The following is a 21,648-nucleotide window of genomic DNA, read 5'->3' on the forward strand; positions in this document are numbered from 1 at the left end:
AACAAACATCCTTGCGAACGGAGGATGGAGGGCGGCCTATTAGCATATGGGAGCGCCCAGCGTTTCATGGGCGTTCCCATTAAAATTCTGGACGTTCTCATGCTAATGAGCCAATGACGTGGGTGTGGGGGGCGGCCAGCTGACATCACTGGATGTCAGCTGCCCGCCCACTTCCCTCCAAATGTATACGTAGATCTAAGGTTGCTCTGAGCAACAACAAAAAGGAGCACTGTAACCTGAATTGGGCCCTAAGTGCACTGCATCATCTAGTCTCTGGAGTGTACACTGAGTGCACTGCATCATCTAGTCTCTGGAGTGTACACTAAGTGCACTGCAACAGCCGGTCTCTGGAGTGTACACGAAGTGCACTGCATTAGCCGGTCTCTGGAGTGTACACTGAGCGCACCGCAACAGCCGGTCCCTGTAGTGCACACTGAGTGCACCGCATCAGCCGGTCTCTGTAGTGCACACTGAGTGCATCGCATCAGACGGTCTGTGTAGTGTACACTGAGTGCATCGCATCAGACGGTCTGTGTAGTGCACTACATCAGCCGGTCCCTGTAGTGTACACTGAGTGCATCGCATCAGATGGTCTGTGTAGTGTACACTGAGTGCACTACATCAGCCGGTCTCTGTAGTTTACACTAATACCCCTTTTAGATCACACCTACTGTAATTACTGGGTTCATGCCGGTTTGTTGACGGTTTGACTCAATAATAGGTGCGATCTGAAAGGGCTTACTGTGTCCAGCAACCAGGCATTACAAACCGGTAAAAAAAGCAGGGTTCTTACCGGTTCATTGCCGGGTTTCTGTGCAGTGTCAACAGGTTAATTAGGTCAAGCAACCCGGTTCCCATTCACACTGATGGAGCAAGCAGTGCTTGAAGCAGTGTCAGCTCCAAATGCTGCCTCTTCCCCTGCCCTAATGACACCCCACCCCCGCATGACATCAGCGAACCAGCAATGTTGCCAGTTCACTGAAAGGGGCCAGAAAGAGCGAAATGCAGGGTCGGATTGGGACTAAACCATTTTAACCCCTTCCCGACATATGACGTACATTTACGTCATATGTCGGTTGCGGGGGAATCAAGCCAGCTCACGGAGAGAGCAGGTAATGGCTGTATATTACAGCCAGGTACCTGCTCTCACGGCCACGAGCGGCGAGTTCGCCGATCGTGGACGTTTAACCCTTTAAGCACCGCGGGCAAAGCGCCCGCAGTGCTTAAATAGCTGATCGGAGGGGGGGCGCCCCCCTCCGGCGCCGATCGGGGCCCCCCGCGGCGAGATCGGAGGGTGCCGATCGGTTGCCATGGTAGCCAGGGGTCTAATGTAGACCCCTGTGCTGGCCGTGTCAGCATTCCTATTACATCCTGCCTGAGGCAGGATGTAATAGAAAGTGCTGAAAATCACTATGTTCAGCCATAGAGCTCTATGGCTGAACCTAGTACAGGCGATCGCGCCCCCTAGTGGTCAAGTACACTAGGGGGCCTTGTAGTAAAAATAAAAAAAAAATAAAAAAATATTAAAAGTTCAAATCACCCCCCTTTCCCCATTTCACAAATAAAAATAAATAAAAAATAAAAAAAATAAACATATTTGGTATCGCCGCGTTCCTAAAAGTCCGATCTATTAAAATATAACATTAGTTATCCCGCACGGTTAAAGGCGTAAACGGAAAATAATTCCCAACGCCAAAACTACGTTTTTTGGTCGCATCGCCTACCCAAAAAAAAATAACTAAAAGAGATCAGAAAGTCGCCCATATCCCATAATGGTATTAATTAAAAAGTACACTTCAGCCCGCAAAAAATGAGCCCTCACCCAGGTCCGTAGGTGGAAAAATAAAAAAGTTATAAGCCGCAGAACATGGCGACGCGACGCAAATTAGAAAAACCGTAAAAGTTGCTATTTTTTTTTTTAGTGGTAAAACATAAAGAAAACTATATAAGTTTGGTATCACCGGAATCGTAACGACCCATAGAATAAAGATAACCCATCATTTTAAACGAACTATGAACTCCAAAAAAAACGTAACCAGCGCAAAATTGTGGAATGGCGTTTTTTTTTTTTTTTACCCCACATTGAATTATGTCCTGATTCCCCAGAATATTATACGGTATAGTAAATGGTACCATTAAAAAGTACAACTTGTCCCGCAAAAAAAAAGCCCTCATGTGTCTATATAGCCGGAAAATTAAAAAAGTTACGCTTATTTGAACGCAAGGAGGAAAAAAAAAAATAACAAAAAAGGCCTCGTCGGGAAGGGGTTAAAGTCTCTGTGCGACCCTGCATTGTGCGATGTGAAACTGGTATAAGTATACCGCATCATCCGCTATCTGTAGCGTACACTAAGTGTATTGCATCAGCCGGTCACTGTGGTGTATACTAGGTTTGGGGATTACCTGCCTGGGAAAGTTGGGGGGTAGCTGGTTATCTAGTGTTGTTACATGGAATACTTGATACTGTCTGACAAATCTGCTCCCTGCCTCCATCTACAATGATATTTCATCCAGACGTTCCCCACCAATATAATGCCCTGATGATGTTGATCAGACAATTCCTGTTACGCATTAGCTGTAAGTAGCAGCAATATAAAAGACTTAATGATAATGTAACAATACAGAACTGATAGCCATAGCTGACGCTGGTGAATACGCTTCTTCTTCTTTCAGAGTTCATGGATATTCGCCTGGTTGAGGGACTCGATGGCTGTGACGGATGGCTGGAAGTCTATTACAATGGAAGCTGGGGGTCTGTATGTAATAACAATTTGCGGAATGTCTCAGTCTCTGTTATCTGCAGACATCTCAGCTGTGGATATCGGGGACAGCTAATCTTATCAGGGAGTAACAGAGATGGACGTAAGCCCTATTGGTTGGACGGTATAGATTGTCGCAAACATTCCAGCAGCTTATGGCAGTGCCCCTCGTCCCCATGGAAGAGTGACCCCTGTTATAATAACGAACTAGCAAGAATTCAATGTGAGTAATGAATGTCTACACTACGTATCCTGATCTGCATACTACCAATCTGTCTGCCGCCCGTTACCTATCACACATTACCATCAGTACTGAGCTCTGTATAATACACCTGCTGTTCCTGTTACACCACACCCCAGTCTGCTGCCGCCCGTTACCTATCACACATTACCATCAGTACTGAGCTCTGTATAATACACCTGCTGTTCCTGTTACACCACACCCCAGTCTGCTGCTGCCCATTACCTATCACACATTACCATCAGTACTGTGCTCTGTATAATACACCTGCTGTTCCTGTTATACCACACCCCAGTCTGCTGCCGCCCATTACCTATCACACATTATTATCAGTACTGTGCTCTGTATAATACACCTGCTGTTCCTGTTACACCACACCCCAGTCTGCTGCCGCCCATTACCTATCACACATTACCATCAGTACTGTGCTCTGTATAATACACCTGCTGTTCCTGTTACACCACACCCCAGTCTGCCGCCGCCCGTTACCTATCACACATTACCATCAGTACGGTGCTCTGTATAATACACCTGCTGTTCCTGTTACACCACACACCAGTCTGCTGCCGCCCGTTACCTATCACACATTACCATCAGTACTGAGCTCTGTATAATACACCTGCTGTTCCTGTTATACCACACCCCAGTCTGCTGCCGCCCGTTACCTATCACACATTACCATCAGTACTGAGCTCTGTATAATACACCTGCTGTTCCTGTTATACCACACCTCAGTCTGCTGCCCGTTACCTATCACACATTACCATCAGTACTGAGCTCTGTATAATACACCTGCTGTTCCTGTTACACCACACCCCAGTCTGCTGCCGCCCATTACCTATCACACATTACCATCAGTACTGAGCTCTGTATAAAACACCTGCTGTTCCTGTTACACCACACCCCAGTCTGCTGCCGCCCATTACCTATCACACATTACCATCAGTACTGTGCTCTGTATAATACACCTGCTGTTCCTGTTACACCACACCCCAGTCTGCTGCTGCCCGTTACCTATCACACATTACCATCAGTACTGTGCTCTGTATAATACACCTGCTGTTCCTGTTACACCACACCCCAGTCTGCTGCCGCCCATTACCTATCACACATTACCATCAGTACTGTGCTCTGTATAATACACCTGCTGTTCCTGTTACACCACACCCCAGTCTGCTGCCGCCCATTACCTATCACACATTACCATCAGTACTGAGCTCTGTATAAAACACCTGCTGTTCCTGTTACACCACACCCCAGTCTGCTGTCGCCCATTACCTATCACACATTACCATCAGTACTGTGCTCTGTATAATACACCTGCTGTTCCTGTTACACCACACCCCAGTCTGCTGCTGCCCGTCAGAGCCGGCCCTAGCCTAAATTACGCCCTAGGCAAGATTTTGACTGTTGCCCCCTAGCACCGCCACTAGTTCCGTCTCTGACCCTGCTCCCCTTTCCCAAGATCATCAACCCTCATCATAGCAGTCATCATTTTGGTGCTCCTACCCGCAATATTTTAAATAGAAACAGCGCACCCATTCGGTGCGGAGCCCAAACAGGGGTGTGTTCTTGCTGGGAAGGGGCATGGCCATACAATAGTACCCCCAATTCAAATTATGCCACACAGTAGTGCAACTTTATTCACATTATATCATGCGATGGTATCCCTTATTCACGTTACATCACACAGTAGTACCACTTTACCTTATGTACATTACTCCTCATATTATTCACATTATACCATTAGAAAAAAATCCTGAGAAAATATTGTATTTTAAGCACCTCCATGGCCACACTGCAACCCAGCATAAAGCAGGGTGTGCTGGGCAGAGGAGAAGAGCTGCAGCTGCTGCTGTCACTTAAGGGGACGGGGCCCGGGGCCCCCACTGGGCCCTTCCATCAGACTTTGGCCTGGGTAATTTGTACCCCCTACCCCTTTTTCTCGGCACCCCTGATAATACCACACAGTAATGCCCCTTACACATGACACACCTTATTAATGTCCTTATAACCATAATGCCCCTTACACATATGTCACACATTATTAATGCCCTTATACACATGACACACATTATGCCCCTTACACATATGTCACAAATTATTAATGCATTTATACATGACACACATAATGCCCCTTACACATATGCCGAACACTATTGCACAACCAACCCACCCACAGACAGGACTCGCACAGCCGCTAACAGCCTCACTCACACACCCAAAATAGGCATGCTGCATATCATTTTAATCAGCAGAAGCTGCTGATGCCCCTATGCATTCCAAATGCCCTAGGCAATTGCCTAGTTGGCCTATGCCTAAGGCCGGCTCTGCTGCCCGTTACCTATCACACATTACCATCAGTACTGAGCTCTGTATAATACACCTGCTGTTCCTGTTACACCACACCTCAGTCTGCTGCCGCCCATTACCTATCACACATTACCATCAGTACTGTGCTCTGTATAATACACCTGCTGTTCCTGTTACACCACACCCCAGTCTGCCGCCGCCCGTTACCTATCACACATTACCATCAGTACTGTGCTCTGTAGAATACACCTGCTGTTCCTGTTACACCACACACCAGTCTGCTGCCGCCCGTTACCTATCACACATTACCATCAGTACTGAGCTCTGTATAATACACCTGCTGTTCCTGTTATACCACACCCCAGTCTGCTGCCGCCCATTACCTATCACACATTACCATCAGTACTGAGCTCTGTATAATACACCTGCTGTTCCTGTTACACCACACCCCAGTCTGCTGCCGCCCATTACCTATCACACATTACCATCAGTACTGAGCTCTGTATAAAACACCTGCTGTTCCTGTTACACCACACCCCAGTCTGCTGCCGCCCATTACCTATCACACATTACCATCAGTACTGTGCTCTGTATAATACACCTGCTGTTCCTGTTACACCACACCCCAGTCTGCTGCTGCCCGTTACCTATCACACATTACCATCAGTACTGTGCTCTGTATAATACACCTGCTGTTCCTGTTACACCACACCCCAGTCTGCTGCCGCCCATTACCTATCACACATTACCATCAGTACTGTGCTCTGTATAATACACCTGCTGTTCCTGTTACACCACACCCCAGTCTGCTGCCGCCCATTACCTATCACACATTACCATCAGTACTGAGCTCTGTATAAAACACCTGCTGTTCCTGTTACACCACACCCCAGTCTGCTGCCGCCCATTACCTATCAAACATTACCATCAGTACTGTGCTCTGTATAATACACCTGCTGTTCCTGTTACACCACACCCCAGTCTGCTGCTGCCCGTTACCTATCACAAATTACCATCAGTACTGAGCTCTGTATAATACACCTGCTGTTCCTGTTACACCACACCTCAGTCTGCTGCCGCCCATTACCTATCACACATTACCATCAGTACTGAGCTCTGTATAATACACCTGCTGTTCCTGTTACACCACACCTCAGTCTGCTGCCGCCCATTACCTATCACACATTACCATCAGTACTGTGCTCTGTATAATACACCTGCTGTTCCTGTTACACCACACCCCAGTCTGCTGCTGCCCGTTACCTATCACACATTACCATCAGTACTGTGCTCTGTATAATACACCTGCTGTTCCTGTTACACCACACCCCAGTCTGCTGCCGCCCATTACCTATCACACATTACCATCAGTACTGAGCTCTGTATAAAACACCTGCTGTTCCTGTTACACCACACCCCAGTCTGCTGCTGCCCGTTACCTATCACACATTACCATCAGTACTGAGCTCTGTATAATACACCTGCTGTTCCTGTTACACCACACCTCAGTCTGCTGCCGCCCATTACCTATCACACATTACCATCAGTACTGTGCTCTGTATAATACACCTGCTGTTCCTGTTACACCACACCCCAGTCTGCTGCTGCCCGTTACCTATCACACATTACCATCAGTACTGAGCTCTGTATAATACACCTGCTGTTCCTGTTACACCACACCTCAGTCTGCTGCCGCCCATTACCTATCACATATTACCATCAGTACTGTGCTCTGTATAATACACCTGCTGTTCCTGTTACACCACACCCCAGTCTGCTGCTGCCCGTTACCTATCACACATTACCATCAGTACTGTGCTCTGTATAATACACCTGCTGTTCCTGTTACACCACACCCCAGTCTGCTGCCGCCCATTACCTATCACACATTACCATCAGTACTGTGCTCTGTATAATACACCTGCTGTTCCTGTTACACCACACCCCAGTCTGCTGCCGCCCATTACCTATCACACATTACCATCAGTACTGAGCTCTGTATAAAACACCTGCTGTTCCTGTTACACCACACCCCAGTCTGCTGCTGCCCGTTACCTATCACACATTACCATCAGTACTGTGCTCTGTATAATACACCTGCTGTTCCTGTTACACCACACCCCAGTCTGCTGCCGCCCATTACCTATCACACATTACCATCAGTACTGAGCTCTGTATAAAACACCTGCTGTTCCTGTTACACCACACCCCAGTCTGCTGCCGCCCATTACCTATCACACATTACCATCAGTACTGTGCTCTGTATAATACACCTGCTGTTCCTGTTACACCACACCCCAGTCTGCTGCTGCCCGTTACCTATCACACATTACCATCAGTACTAAGCTCTGTATAATACAACTGCTGTTCCTGTTACACCACACCCCAGTCTGCTGCCGCCCATTACCTATCACACATTACCATCAGTACTGTGCTCTGTATAATACACCTGCTGTTCCTGTTACACCACACCCCAGTCTGCTGCCGCCCATTACCTATCACACATTACCATCAGTACTAAGCTCTGTATAATACACCTGCTGTTCCTGTTACACCACACCTCAGTCTGTTGCCGCCCATTACCTATCACACATTACCATCAGTACTGAGCTCTGTATAATACACCTGCTGTTCCTGTTACACCACACCCCAGTCTGCTGCCGCCCGTTACCTATCACACATTACCATCAGTACTGTGCTCTGTATAATACACCTGCTGTTCCTGTTACACCACACCCCAGTCTGCTGCCGCCCATTACCTATCACACATTACCATCAGTACTGAGCTCTGTATAATACACCTGCTGTTCCTGTTACACCACACCCCAGTCTGCTTCCGTCCATTACCCATCACACATTACCATCAGTACTGAGCTCTGTATAATACACCTGCTGTTCCTGTTACACCACACCCCAGTCTGCTGCCGCCCATTACCTATCACACATTACCATCAGTACTGTGCTCTGTATAATACACCTGCTGTTCCTGTTACACCACACACCTCAGTCTGCTTCTGCCCGTTACCTATCACACATTGGCATCAGTACTGAGCTCTGTATAATACACCTGCTGTTCCTGTTACACCACACCCCAGTCTGCTGCCGCCCGTTACCTATCACACATTACCATCAGTACTGTGCTCTGTATAATACACCTGCTGTTCCTGTTACACCACACCCCAGTCTGCTGCTGCCCGTTACCTATCACACATTACCATCAGTACTGAGCTCAGTATAATATCACTAAAACCGGCAAGAACTGCTCAGTGTGTATGCAATGAGTGTTGTTCAGCCCAGTAATTTTCCCTGTCATCGGTCAGCCTACATGCTGGGCAAAGCCGCCCACTGTGTATGGACCTTTACTCTGTAAATGACTGGGGAGAGAATTGCTGAGGTATCCTGTGTACTATCTGGAAGGTATGGGCTGCACTCTGTGCTTGATTCTCCACCTGTGCGAATGCTGACATCACCAAGCTTCTTCATGTTGTGCCTTATAGCAATTACTGAGAACTCTTCTTGCTGTACAGCATACCCATCCAGCCATGTTACATGTCAGTCTCAGCTCCCCACAGCCTTCCAAGCTGCCTCCATTATCACAGGCTGCAGTGCTGCTACTACCACACCAGGTTTCCAGTCAGACTACAGACATGGGTACAGCCATGTTGGATGCAGTCACAAGACACTTTTCAACCAATCCTGCAACTCCAGTTCTGACATCATCATACCTCCCAACTGTCTGGAATTTTGTGCAACAGTCTCACGTCCCACATGGGGCCGGCAGTGTCCCGTGGTGCTGAGCAGTTGGGAGACCCCCCTGCCTGGCGCTGTGCCTCTATTCAGTGTGGCAGAGGGGCTGGGGGCACTTCCAGCAGCTTACACAGCTCTGATTATGCCCCCATAGTGATGAATAACAAGGGCATAGCTTGCGAGCGCTGCACCACCACGGGGTCACGCCTCCATAGAATGAGACCACACTCCCTTTTTCAGGCACATGCAGCTGAGCTCCAGGTCTCCGATATCAGAATGTTGGGAGGTGTGCATCATGTCAGCTTTCACTTTAAGGAACCTGGGGAAAACACCCCCAACTGGCCAGTGCGATGATGTCTCCAGCCTAGCTGTACCCTGTATACCAGCTCCTGCGGTAATCCTTCTGTTTACAGACTTTGTGCAGGTTACATCCTACTGCACAGCCTGGCTTATCCAAATTCTACTGGGTTCCCCTATTCAGTTCCAGCTAGTTCATAGCGCTATCACTGACTACTACCATAGTCTTCCACCATAGACTACCATCATCGGTCACTACAGATCACTGCTGACTTTTACTTGCTGTCTGCTTCCAAGCATTGCAGATCGTCACCTGAGAACCATCGGTTACCATCAATCACTGCTGACTTTTACTTGCATCCCAGCTCATCTGTTGAAGTTCCATTCTCTTCTACCAGTCACCATTCAGAGTCACTGCCGATATCAGCCACCATCAGTTTGCCAACATCTGTAATTGCCTTCATCGGTTGACTCCTACCTGTGCCTGTGTACCTCACAAGAGCCAAATCTACTTACCTGCAGTGGAACCTCCTATGTCTCCATCACATCAATATTTAACATTGGTCATCCATGATGTGCTCACTCTTTCGGTTCCAACCGATTCCCGAATCCTCACTCGTTCGGTCCCTGATGATTCATTATTCCGCACTCCTTTAGTTCGAGCTGATTCCCGAATCCTCATTCTTTCGGTTCCAGCTGATACCGGAATCCTCATTCCTTCGGTTCCAACCGATTCCCGAATCCTCACTCCTTCAGTTCCAGCTGATTCCCGATTCCTCGCTTCTTCGGTTTCAGTCGATTCTTAAATCCTCAGTCCTTCGGTTCCATAGGATTCTTCCACTCTGCTCCTGTCCTCTCAGTCTATACTCCCCTACATTGTACTCCAGATCCTTAGATGCCTTCTGCCCATGGACTCCACCTCTCACTGAGAGGTCTACCCATCTATTTGGGTGAATCTATTTAAAGCCTCCAGCTTCCAATTCATTCCAGCCCTAGAGTAAGTCACCCTAACTGATCAGGTTCAACCCCCAGGCGTGACACCAGTCAGGTGTGTCAGCAACGTGTCGATGTATACACTGCAGTAAGCGGTATTTCCCAGCTGGTGGTAGGAGCCTGGTGGATCGAGTAACCGTGGTTCTAGACACCACGTGGTAACGTGGTAGGAGTCTGGTGGTGGCAGCAGTATACCCGCTTACTGTGCAGTCAGAGATGTACATTCCATTTAATATTCTATTTACCAATAATACTGAATCTAGAGACCACTACTGTGAAATTTCTACAATAGCAAACAATCTAGTGACCCTTGCGGAGATTCCTAAGGTCCAAAAGTTAATGTAATAATGATGCACCTAAGAAAACTCCACCGAAGGTCTGAAGGGGTGTAAAACATGATACTGGTGCTAAGGATGGACACAGTCATAAGAGTGTAAGTGGCATCCTGTTGGCTAGTACCACAAAAGCCACTACATATTTATACTACCCCTCTCCCCCTACCCTTAACCATCCTTTCCTGATACCTTAACCCGTAACACCCCCCCCCCCCTTAAGAAGCCTAACCCTAACCTTCTATAGTGCCTAACTCTACCCCTCACCTTTTTACTGCCTTACCCTAACCCTCCCTCCCCACAGCCTGACCCTAACCCACCCTCTAGTGACTAAACATAACACCCTACACGCGGCCTATCCCTGACCTGCATCAGCACACTTACAATCAGGATTCTGGCATCAACATTGAAAGTGCAGTCAGGATCCCGGCACCGAACTTTGGATCAATGTGGGGATTCTGGCATCAGGATTTCGACTGCCGGCATCCTGATTCCACTACTGATGCACTACCTGCTTCACATTCAAGAAACATTCACTTCCTATAGTTAAAATGTGACTACTGGGATTTGTGTTGCCAGTACATATCTCTATTAAAGAACGTTTGTGATAGATATAAATACATTTTGATGAAAGCACTACTTACTGCCGGGAATAATAAAAAAAAATTGCTGCAGACATATAACTGTACTTCTGAATCTCATCCATAGGTCATAAATGGCAGACAGGGCATCCTGGTAACTATACAGCATCAGAGCCCAATACAGGTGAGGATTGGGGTGTTACTCCAAGTTTTCCAGGGAGGGCTCCCGTCGGAATAATGAGACAACATATGAGCATACGTCATTCCATACAGGGACTGATATTGGTAACACAGCACCTCTCTGTACTGAGCATGGGTACAATGATAATTTGCTGTGTATAGAAACCTGGGTACTTATGTAATATCTGGACTCCCGTTTTTCTTATGAGACCGCTTCCCCTCGCGGGGCTCGCTGCGCTCACCACGCTTCGGGCACGGGACTTGATACCTCCACCACATTTCTAGCTGCCCACTTCCTATGTGACCCTGTTCAATCTGGTGTACCCCACTGAACCTTCCCTCACCATGGTCACGAAGGACATTCTCACCACCAAATCTCAGGGTCAACATTGTACACACTGCACCCAATTTTGGTAAAACTGACCCTCCGTAGTTCAGCGACAGGAGTGCTGCAGAATTAGCCAGAAAAATTATATGGCAGACATTTTTCCGGTGATCTGCGCATGCGTAGTGGAGTCTGATGACTCTAGTGCTCAGACTCCACAGTGCAGCGGAGGTTTGCGTATGCGCAGTAGGGTCTGAGCACTAGGATGCTCCCGGCGCCACTTTCGACAAAGAGGCGAGGGCCCGGCCGAGGAGGCTGCACACTCCCCTGAGATCACTACTCTATCCTCATATCCCTTGTCCTGTCTGTTGTCTATAATTCTGTCACTCACTGTCTCCTCCTTCAACCTTCAAGACCAACTCTCTTGGTTCTTGGTTCTCATACTTGGCTCTTCTTGCATCTCCTCCATCGGATATCACATCAGCTTCTTTACCCCCCAGGACCATCTATAAACTGATGACCCTTGCAGTAAATCTAGGGGGTACATTTACTAAAGTACGTTCCTAGAAGTGAAAAATGTTGCCCAAAACAACCAATCAGATTCTATGTATTTATCTAGCACCTTCTAGAGGATAACAGCATTCTGATTCATTGCTATGGGCAACATCTCTCACAGTCACTTTAGTAAATGTACCTCTACCTCTCCTTCCTTGATATTTCTCCCTACATCACCAGTGTGGCCAGTGAGGTGCTTGAAGTACTATTTTTTTCCTGTATTTCATTCTAGTGTGCATGGCCATGTCTACCATGATTAGGCCACACCCCTGAAAAGTACCTGTGCCCAGCCAGGCTCTCTACAGCCCTGCCTATTACATGCCCATGATATGGACCATCTGTGACAGTCATCGTCATCAGCGGGTTGGCATCTATATAACGGAGCACACTCCCAATGCCTCAGTGTCTGTATTCTTGAATATCTTACATATACATACATATACAGCTTTAGTAAGCAGCTCCCACTCCGATCTGTAACCATGCAAAGTAATGGCAGTCTGTGTACTGGATAATGTACTGGAGACCAATTGGAGTTACAGAACATTTACAGAAGGCGAGCTGGGTATATTTGGGTAATCACTCTCTCTCGCTTCAAAACTTTCATGTCGCTTCCTTTTCAGATAAAGACAAAGTCCGTCTCACCGGGGGAGAGAACAACTGCTCGGGCAGAGTGGAGGTCTATCACCAGGGTGTGTGGGGAACGGTCTGCGATGATGACTGGGATATGATGGATGCACAAGTGGTGTGTAAGCAGCTGGGGTGCGGCTCAGCCATGGAGGCCACTGGGGAGGCAACGTTTGGGAAAGGAACTGGTCCCATCTGGCTGAGTGACGTGACTTGCCAAGGCTATGAAAAGGCCCTGCAGGACTGCTGGTCCCTGCGCTGGAACATGAGTGACTGCATCCACAAGGAAGATGCTGGAGTGCTGTGCTCTGGTAATGGTATCACTGCTTGTCATGGGTCTGAGGAATAATGCTGGAGTTCTGCGCTCTGGTAATGTTATCACTGCTTGTCATATGTCTGAGGAATAATGCTGGAGTTCTGCGCTCTGGTAATGGTATCACTGCTTGTCATGTGTCTGAGGAATAATGCTGGAGTTCTGTGCTCTGATAATGGCATCACTGCTTGTCATGTGCCTGAGGAATAATGCTGGAGTTCTGCGCTCAGGTAATGGGATCACTGCTTGTCATGGGTCTGAGGAATAATGCTAGAGTTCTGCGCTCTGGTAATGGTATCACTGCTTGTCATGTGTCTGAGGAATAATGCTGGAATTCTGCGCTCTGGTAATGGCATCACTGCTTGTCATGTGTCTGAGGAATAATGCTGGAGTTCTGCGCTCTGGTAATGGTATCACTGCTTGTCATGTGTCTGAGGAATAATGCTGGAGTGATATGCTCTGGTAATGGTATTACTGCTTGTCATGTGTCTGAGGAATAATGCTAGAGTTCTGCGCTCTGGAAATGGTATCACTGCTTGTCATGGGTCTGAGGAATAATGCTGGAGTTCTGCGCTCTGGTAATGGTATCACTGCTTGTCATGTGTCTGAGGAATAATGCTGGAGTGCTATGCTCTGGTAATGGTATCACTGCTTGTCATGTGTCTGAGGAATAATGCTGGAGTTCTTCGCTCTGGTAATGGTATCATTGCTTGTCATGGGTCTGAGGAATAATGCTAGAGTTCTGCGCTATGGTAATAGTATCACTGCTTGTCATGTGTCTGAGGAATAATGCTGGAGTGCTATACTCTGGTAATGGTGTCACTGCTTGTCATGTGTCTGAGGAATAATGCTGGAGTTCTATGCTCTGGTAATGGTATCACTGCTTGTCATGCATCTGAGGAATAATGCTGGAGTTCTGCGCTCTGGTAATGGTATCACTGCTTGTCATGGGTCTAAGGAATAATGCTGGAGTTCTGCGCTCTGGTAATGGTATCTCTGCTTGTCATGGGTCTGAGGAATAATGCTGGAGTTCTGCGCTCTGGTAATGGTATCACTGCTTGTCATGGGTCTAAGGAATAATGCTGGAGTTCTGCGCTCTGGTAATGTTATCACTGCTTGTCATGTGTCTGAGGAATAATGCTGGTGTTCTGCGCTCTGGTAATGGTATCACTGCTTGTCATGGGTCTGAGGAATAATGCTGGAGTTCTGCGCTCTGGTAATGGTATCACTGCTTGTCATGGGTCTAAGGAATAATGCTGGAGTTCTGCGCTCTGGTAATGGTGTCACTGCTTGTCTTGTGTATGAGGAATAATGCTAGAGTTCTGTGCTCTGGTAATGGTATCACTGCTTGTCATGTGTCTGAGGAATAATGCTAGAGTTCTGCGCTCTGGAAATGGTATCACTGCTTGTCATGGGTCTGAGGAATAATGCTGGAGTTCTGCGCTCTGGTAATGGTATCACTGCTTGTCATGTGTCTGAGGAATAATGCTGGAGTGCTATGCTCTGGTAATGGTATCACTGCTTGTCATGTGTCTGAGGAATAATGCTGGAGTTCTTCGCGCTGGTAATGGTATCATTGCTTGTCATGGGTCTGAGGAATAATGCTAGAGTTCTGCGCTATGGTAATGGTATCACTGCTTGTCATGTGTCTGAGGAATAATGCTGGAGTGCTATACTCTGGTAATGGTGTCACTGCTTGTCATGTGTCTGAGGAATAATGCTGGAGTTCTATGCTCTGGTAATGGTATCACTGCTTGTCATGCATCTGAGGAATAATGCTGGAGTTCTGCGCTCTGGTAATGGTATCACTGCTTGTCATGGGTCTAAGGAATAATGCTGGAGTTCTGCGCTCTGGTAATGGTATCTCTGCTTGTCATGGGTCTGAGGAATAATGCTGGAGTTCTGTGCTCTGGTAATGGTATCACTGCTTGTCATGGGTCTGAGGAATAATGCTGGAGTTCTGCGCTCTGGTAATGGTATCACTGCTTGTCATGGGTCTGAGTAATAATGCTGGAGTTCTGCGCTCTGGTAATGGTATCTTTGCTTGTCATGTGTCTGAGGAATAATGCTGGAGTTCTGTGCTCTGGTAATGGTATCTTTGCTTGTCATGTGTCTGAGGAATAATACTGGAGTTTTGCGCTCTGGTAATGGTATCACTGCTTGTCATGTGTCGGAGGAATAATAAGTGTCTGGTACAAGCACATCATGAACAGCACTGATTGGTTCTCAGTAATAATTAGAATACACAGAAGATTTAATGAGTAAGCGTCGGGCATCCTCGTCGCTGCTGTGTCATGTTGCTCAGTGCTTCCCGTGGTTTAGTAAGAAGTGTCCAGTGTCGGTCTGGGTTCTTTTTTTACCAGTTACTGACCCTCTATTAGAGTAACAATGTAACATGTGAGTGCACAGTCTGGAACCTGACATAAGGGGCTGGGGCCCACCAAGGACTTCCCCTGTACCCCTCTGGGCCAGTCCGACACTGGAAACGTTACTTGTCCTTATACTGTAGTTTGGTTTCATCTTTTCTTTATTTTTCTCTAAAGGACAGACAGAAAGTAGCCAAGGTACCGTGGCCGTCACAGCATCAGGTAAGTGCTCCAGAAGTGACATTACATACACAGACGCTGCCCTCAGTGCCCGATGGGTTCCCCCATAACTGAAACAATGGCTGGGGATAAACTCTGGCCATAAAGGGGACTGGTGGCGCATGGTTACCCTGGCCTCACATGCAACACATGTAGTAATCACATATATAGTAAGTGATAGTAATCACAATATAATTATGGGAATTATGGGAAAATAAGAAAATAACAGATCCCGTTGTACAAAAATGGGATAAGGAAGGATCTTCTCTCCTACTCGTATCTCAGTGTAACAATAACTCAAGAAGTATAAAGTCTATAATGAAAAAAAAATTTAAATATATCACATCATCATATTAATTTATCTGAACTTATTCAACTTAAACCTCAAATAGTTTTCAAGAACAGAAACAGAAAGTTTTATAGTATGTTCACATCAAATTCCACAAAAACCGTATAGACCTGGTGAGCTGAGCACCGATGTACCCACTCCATATCAGTGCCAGGGTCAGGCTGCTGCACTATCACATAGACAGACCTGATGAGCTGAGCACCGATGTAACCACTCCATATCAGTGCCAGGGTCAGGCTGCTGCACTATCACATAACACAGACCTGGTGAGCTGAGCACCGATGTAACCACTCCATATCAGTGCCAGGGTCAGGCTGCTGCACTATCACATAGACAGACCTGGTGAGCTGAGCACCGATGTAACCACTCCATATCAGTGCCAGGGTCAGGCTGCTGCACTATCACATAGACAGACCTGGTGAGCTGAGCACCGATGTAACCACTCCATATCAGTGCCAGGGTCAGGCTGCTGCACTATCACATAACACAGACCTGGTGAGCTGAGCACCGATGTAACCACTCCATATCAGTGCCAGGGTCAGGCTGCTGCACTATCACATAACACAGACCTGGTGAGCTGAGCACCGATGTAACCACTCAATATCAGTGACAGGGTCAGGCTGCTGCACTATCACATAACACAGACCTGGTGAGCTGCGCACCGATGTAACCACTCCATATCAGTGACAGGGTTAGGCTGCTGCACTATAACATAACACAGACCTGGTGAGCTGAGCACCAATGTAACCACTCCATATCAGTGACAGGGTCAGGCTGCTGCACTATCACATAACAGGGACCTGGTGAGCTGAGCACCGATGTAACCACTCCATATCAGTGACAGGGTCAGGCTGCTGCACTATCACATAACACAGACCTGTGAGCTGAGCACCGATGTAACCACTCCATATCAGTGACAGGGTCAGGCTGCTGCACTATCACATAACACGGACCTGGTGAGCTGAGCACCGATGTAACCACTCCATATCAGTGACAGGGTCAGGCTGCTGCACTATCACATAACACAGACCTGGTGAGCGGAGCACCGATGTAACCACTCCATATCAGTGACAGGGTCAGGCTGCTGCACTATCACATAACACGGACCTGGTGAGCTGAGCACCGATGTAACCACTCCATATCAGTGACAGGGTCAGGCTGCTGCACTATCACATAACACAGACCTGGTGAGCTAAACACCGATGTAACCACTCCATATCAGTGACAGGGTCAGGCTGCTGCACTATCACACAACATGGACCTGGTGACCTGAGCACTGATGTTACCTCTCCGGGTGCTGGACCCATATCAGTTTGCTGGACTATCACATAATATGCAATTTGTTGTGTATTAACTTACCTGGTCACGTCCACAATGATCACTGCACCTACAGTCCTCAACATTGGCCATTTCTTTGTACTTCTTCTAAAGAGCTTGAACATCACATCCTAAAACCCCAGTCTGCTTTGAAATCTTTTCTAGAGAGAGACCTTGTTAATGCAGTATAACTACAGCTAGCCATACACATAAATATTTATTGTTAGATCTGGCTGGTTGGAACAATAAAATGATAATTTATGGGAGCAAAATGACAGTTGACCATTGCTTTGTAATGCTGGAAACCTTCCAAAAATGGTCATTCAGATATTACCAGATTTTTGTTTTAACCAGCCAGATCGGACATTAAATCTTTAAAGGTGTTTTGCCAGCTTACCTTAAGTTGTGTTGTGTTCCTATTCTCAATTTTTTCTTTGGTTTATGGCCTGCAACATGAAACAGTCTTGCACAACCTCACCTTTTTAGCAGAGTTTGGCTTTTTCTCAGCTGGGTAAAAGCCCCCACCACTGTTTGTTTCAGTTAATGACTGTTTCAGCCTACATATGAAAATGATGTTCATTATCTCCTGTTTGGTATGATTGGTTAATCACACACCTACTCAATTCCTGACTTTAAGCAAGTGTATCTAGGAGAATTTATGCTATTTTTAAGGCAGAGGGTGGTCACACCAAATATGGATTTGATTTAGATTTCTCTTCTGTTCATCAACTTTGTATTTGTTAATTTATAAAAGTAAACTTAACAGTACTATTATTTAAAGCATTCTTACAGTACTGTGCAGCATTTTTCCCACCTGCCTAAAACTTTTGCACAATACTGAATATAAAAAACACTAGTACCCCTGGCGTTTGCCAGCCGGATCGCAAGTCGGGTACACAATCCTGGTGCGACCCAGCTTGCAAGCGTTTTCACACTAGCCTCTCGACCCGGCATAAAGTGTGGCGTAATCGGGAGGCGGGGTGGGGGTGGAGATGTCAACATCTCCCAGCGGCACCTTAGCAGTGCAGTGAACGGGACCTGGGTCTCGTCGACCCAGAATACCCGTTCACACTGCCCCCGGACCCGCAACCGTCCCGGGTCCAACCCTGGTCAAGATCCGGGATGATATCCCGGAATGCTGGACTTGGGACAAACTTTCAGGACCCTTTAACACTGACCTGTTTACTGGGTTGTTGGGGGTTCATGTGCAATAACTCGGGAAATATTTGTCAGTGTGAAAGGGATATAGGTGGCCCGTGCAAAAATTTCACATGCAAATGGGCCAACATTTGTAACATTGATTTTTAAATAAACAATACAATGTGCCATACTAAATGAAAAAAATTTCAGAAGCGGAGAACTTAATCTTTAAAATGGTACCTTATTTCTCAATTTTGGTTAAGTATGAAGGGAGAGATTGTCACCAAAAATCACCTTCTAGAAATTATCTATATGTCTAGTGTCCGTGAGTCTCCAAAACACTGCCATCTGCTGGTAGAGAGTGAAACTACATCTCTTTCTCCACATGCACAAACACAGGAGGTAGCAGACTAGCTTTCAAAACTTTTTCTTTCAGTGGGCTTACTAGTAATATATATGATGATTGTGGTTCTATTGTTTCCTCATGCAATGCATGGGGACACGCATAATTCCAGTGGGAGGTATGTGACGCCCCAACACAGTAATTAACGTTGATTTGTAAACAAACAATACAATGTGCAATTGTAACCGTGTAACCGTGTACACACGGTACTTTTTGCCTTCCGATGTTGACGATATAGTCAACATCGAAACGAAAGCAGATCGCAAGGGTAAAACCCTTGCGATCCCGATCCGATTCCCATGCGCGTTCACGTATCGCAAGGCAGAAAGTCTTGTCTGCACTATATAGTCAGACTTGTATGCAAATCGGATGTGCCTTGCGATCCGATCCCGATCCGATCTGATCGTGGATCGCATCTTAAGGCACATCTGACTGTGTGTACACACCATAACTGTGATTAACAATTCGTCAGAAGGAAAGAATGTAATCTTTCAAATGGTACCTCATCTATCGATTTTGGTAAAGCATGAAGGGGAAAAGAAGGGAGTGTCACAAAAATTCACATTTTGAAATTATATATATATATATATATATATATATATATATATATATATATATATATATATATATATATATATATATACACACACAATAAAAGTCTAAACAGCAGCTTAATAAAAAAAAAAAATATATATATATAAATATACCATACACAAAAGAGATGTCACTCCAGGTCTTGGAAAAAGTGCAAAAAGCTTTACTGTAGAATGTCTACGCCGTTTCGGGACTCGCCCGTCTTCAGGACATGCACGTCCTGGTGCATGTCCTGAAGACGGGCGAGTCCCGAAACGGCGTAGACATTCTACAGTAAAGCTTTTTGCACTTTTTCCAAGACCTGGAGTGACATCTCTTTTGTGTATGGTATATGTGGTGGCGAGCAATCGTTCCCCCGTTGATGGGCACCTGGGCAAAGTGTTTGTGGAACGACAGGGAGTGCCGGACCTAGTGCAGCAGTATATATATATATATATATATATATATATATATATATATATATATATATATATATATATATATATAAACACCAAGATATAGAGAGCGCTAAGTTATGTTCCACCACCTGGTTAGAGTGTGATTTTTATGCGGTGTAAAATCACAATCTAACCAGGTGGTGGAACATAACTTAGCGCTCTCTATATCTTGGTGTCTACATTTCTTTGTTTTGTCTCCCGCTAACAGGGGTGACTTATAGAGTAGCTGCTCATTTGTGGCGCACTTGGGGTCATCACCCACTTTTATAATTATATAAATATAATTTTTAGATGGTTTATAAACCTTTTATATAAATATGTTTCTTTCTTTGCTAATAACACTAACACTCTGATACTTTATCTTTTATTTGTGTGGTTCCCCGGGGCAGTTTGGGGGTGCCCTGTACCCCAGAGGTGAACCCCTATAATGTTAGGGACCTGTTCGATGAGGTCACCTTGATGAGTGGTGGGCAGGCTCATACTGTTGGCGAATACTATGCTAAGAACCTCATAGATTATTCATTTAAATGGTAATGGTGTATGGCGCACCAGCTATACTCTTTCTGTGGTTTAAATATAGCAGAAAACCAATACAAATAGGGAGCCTACAGTTATTGGGGAGGGGCAGTGCTGGTATTTTCCAAAACTGAGAACCCCGTAACATCCCGATATATGCATGAATATGAATGCCAGCATTTACTGTAGTTATTTGTGTAGCACCCACCTGATGCTCTTTCCTGTTCATCTTTTTTCAGGCCAGCTCACAGCCGTTCCACCCCAGGCAGATGTTCCTCATGTTCTTATGGTGGTCCCCATTGTGCTGGTGGCCTTTCTGGTTATTGGGGTCATTGTCGTTGGGATTCTGATAAAAAATCTGAAAAGATATAAAAAGGGTGAGTAGGGAATTAGTGCCACACGTACCATCTCTTTAGGTGATGCTTTATTTATATATTCTAGTAACAATATATATAGCACGTGACAATACTTCTATGTTACTCTAAAGCCACCTCGCCCACACACCATGCAATCACCTGTTGTGTCCACCTGCAACAGCTCTCTATGAAGTGGAGCAGGGCACAATTGCTGTCTGCGGCACATGCTCTGTCGGCAAACACAGAAACCTCCAGCATTTGGACTTGCGTCCGGTGCAATCGGCCATTAAGGACAGGGGCAGATAAGCTGCCTCCTAGGGCCTGAGGATGGAAGGGGAAAGGGGCGATCGGCAGATAACAGCTAATACATAACAGGAGACCATGCTGTACATTGGAGGAAATACCTGGGAGCCTGAGTAGTGGTGTGACGGAGAGAGTGAATATACAGATGTGTCCTGCCCTCATCGCTGCTGAGTGTACACAGCCTTTCTGATGCAGAGACACTTCTGGTGCAGCTCTGTCCCTGACAATACCGCTTAGGTGGATAATAATACAGAAGGTAAGACCTGTATGTAGGTTACTCAGTGACTGCGCAGGACACCTGACTCTAGGCTTACTCACTGACACAGCATTACAGGACATTACTGTACAATAACACGTCAATACTGGCAGGTAACACCATGTGTCTCAG

General features: G+C 46.3%; 1 protein-coding gene across 2 annotated transcripts in view; it reads left to right on the forward strand.

Moving 5' to 3' along the window:
• The window catches only part of LOC146050606 (antigen WC1.1-like), a 38,985-nt gene that overhangs the window by 8,491 nt on the left and 8,846 nt on the right, over nucleotides 1–21,648 (forward strand). For both annotated transcript variants that reach the window (XR_014466341.1, XM_083167689.1), the window contains exons 4-8: nucleotides 2,674–2,982; nucleotides 11,391–11,447; nucleotides 12,944–13,258; nucleotides 15,804–15,848; nucleotides 20,841–20,978. Coding sequence is in view for 1 of the 2 variants with exons in the window: in XM_083167689.1 (XP_083023815.1) it covers nucleotides 2,674–2,982; nucleotides 11,391–11,447; nucleotides 12,944–13,258; nucleotides 15,804–15,848; nucleotides 20,841–20,978 (864 nt within the window). In the remaining variant the exon portion in view is untranslated. The remainder of the gene's footprint in view (nucleotides 1–2,673; nucleotides 2,983–11,390; nucleotides 11,448–12,943; nucleotides 13,259–15,803; nucleotides 15,849–20,840; nucleotides 20,979–21,648) is intronic.

Source organism: Crinia signifera, chromosome 12 (genome assembly GCF_055691185.1).
Source record: "Crinia signifera chromosome 12, ASM5569118v1, whole genome shotgun sequence".
Classification (NCBI taxonomy): domain Eukaryota; kingdom Metazoa; phylum Chordata; class Amphibia; order Anura; family Myobatrachidae; genus Crinia; species Crinia signifera.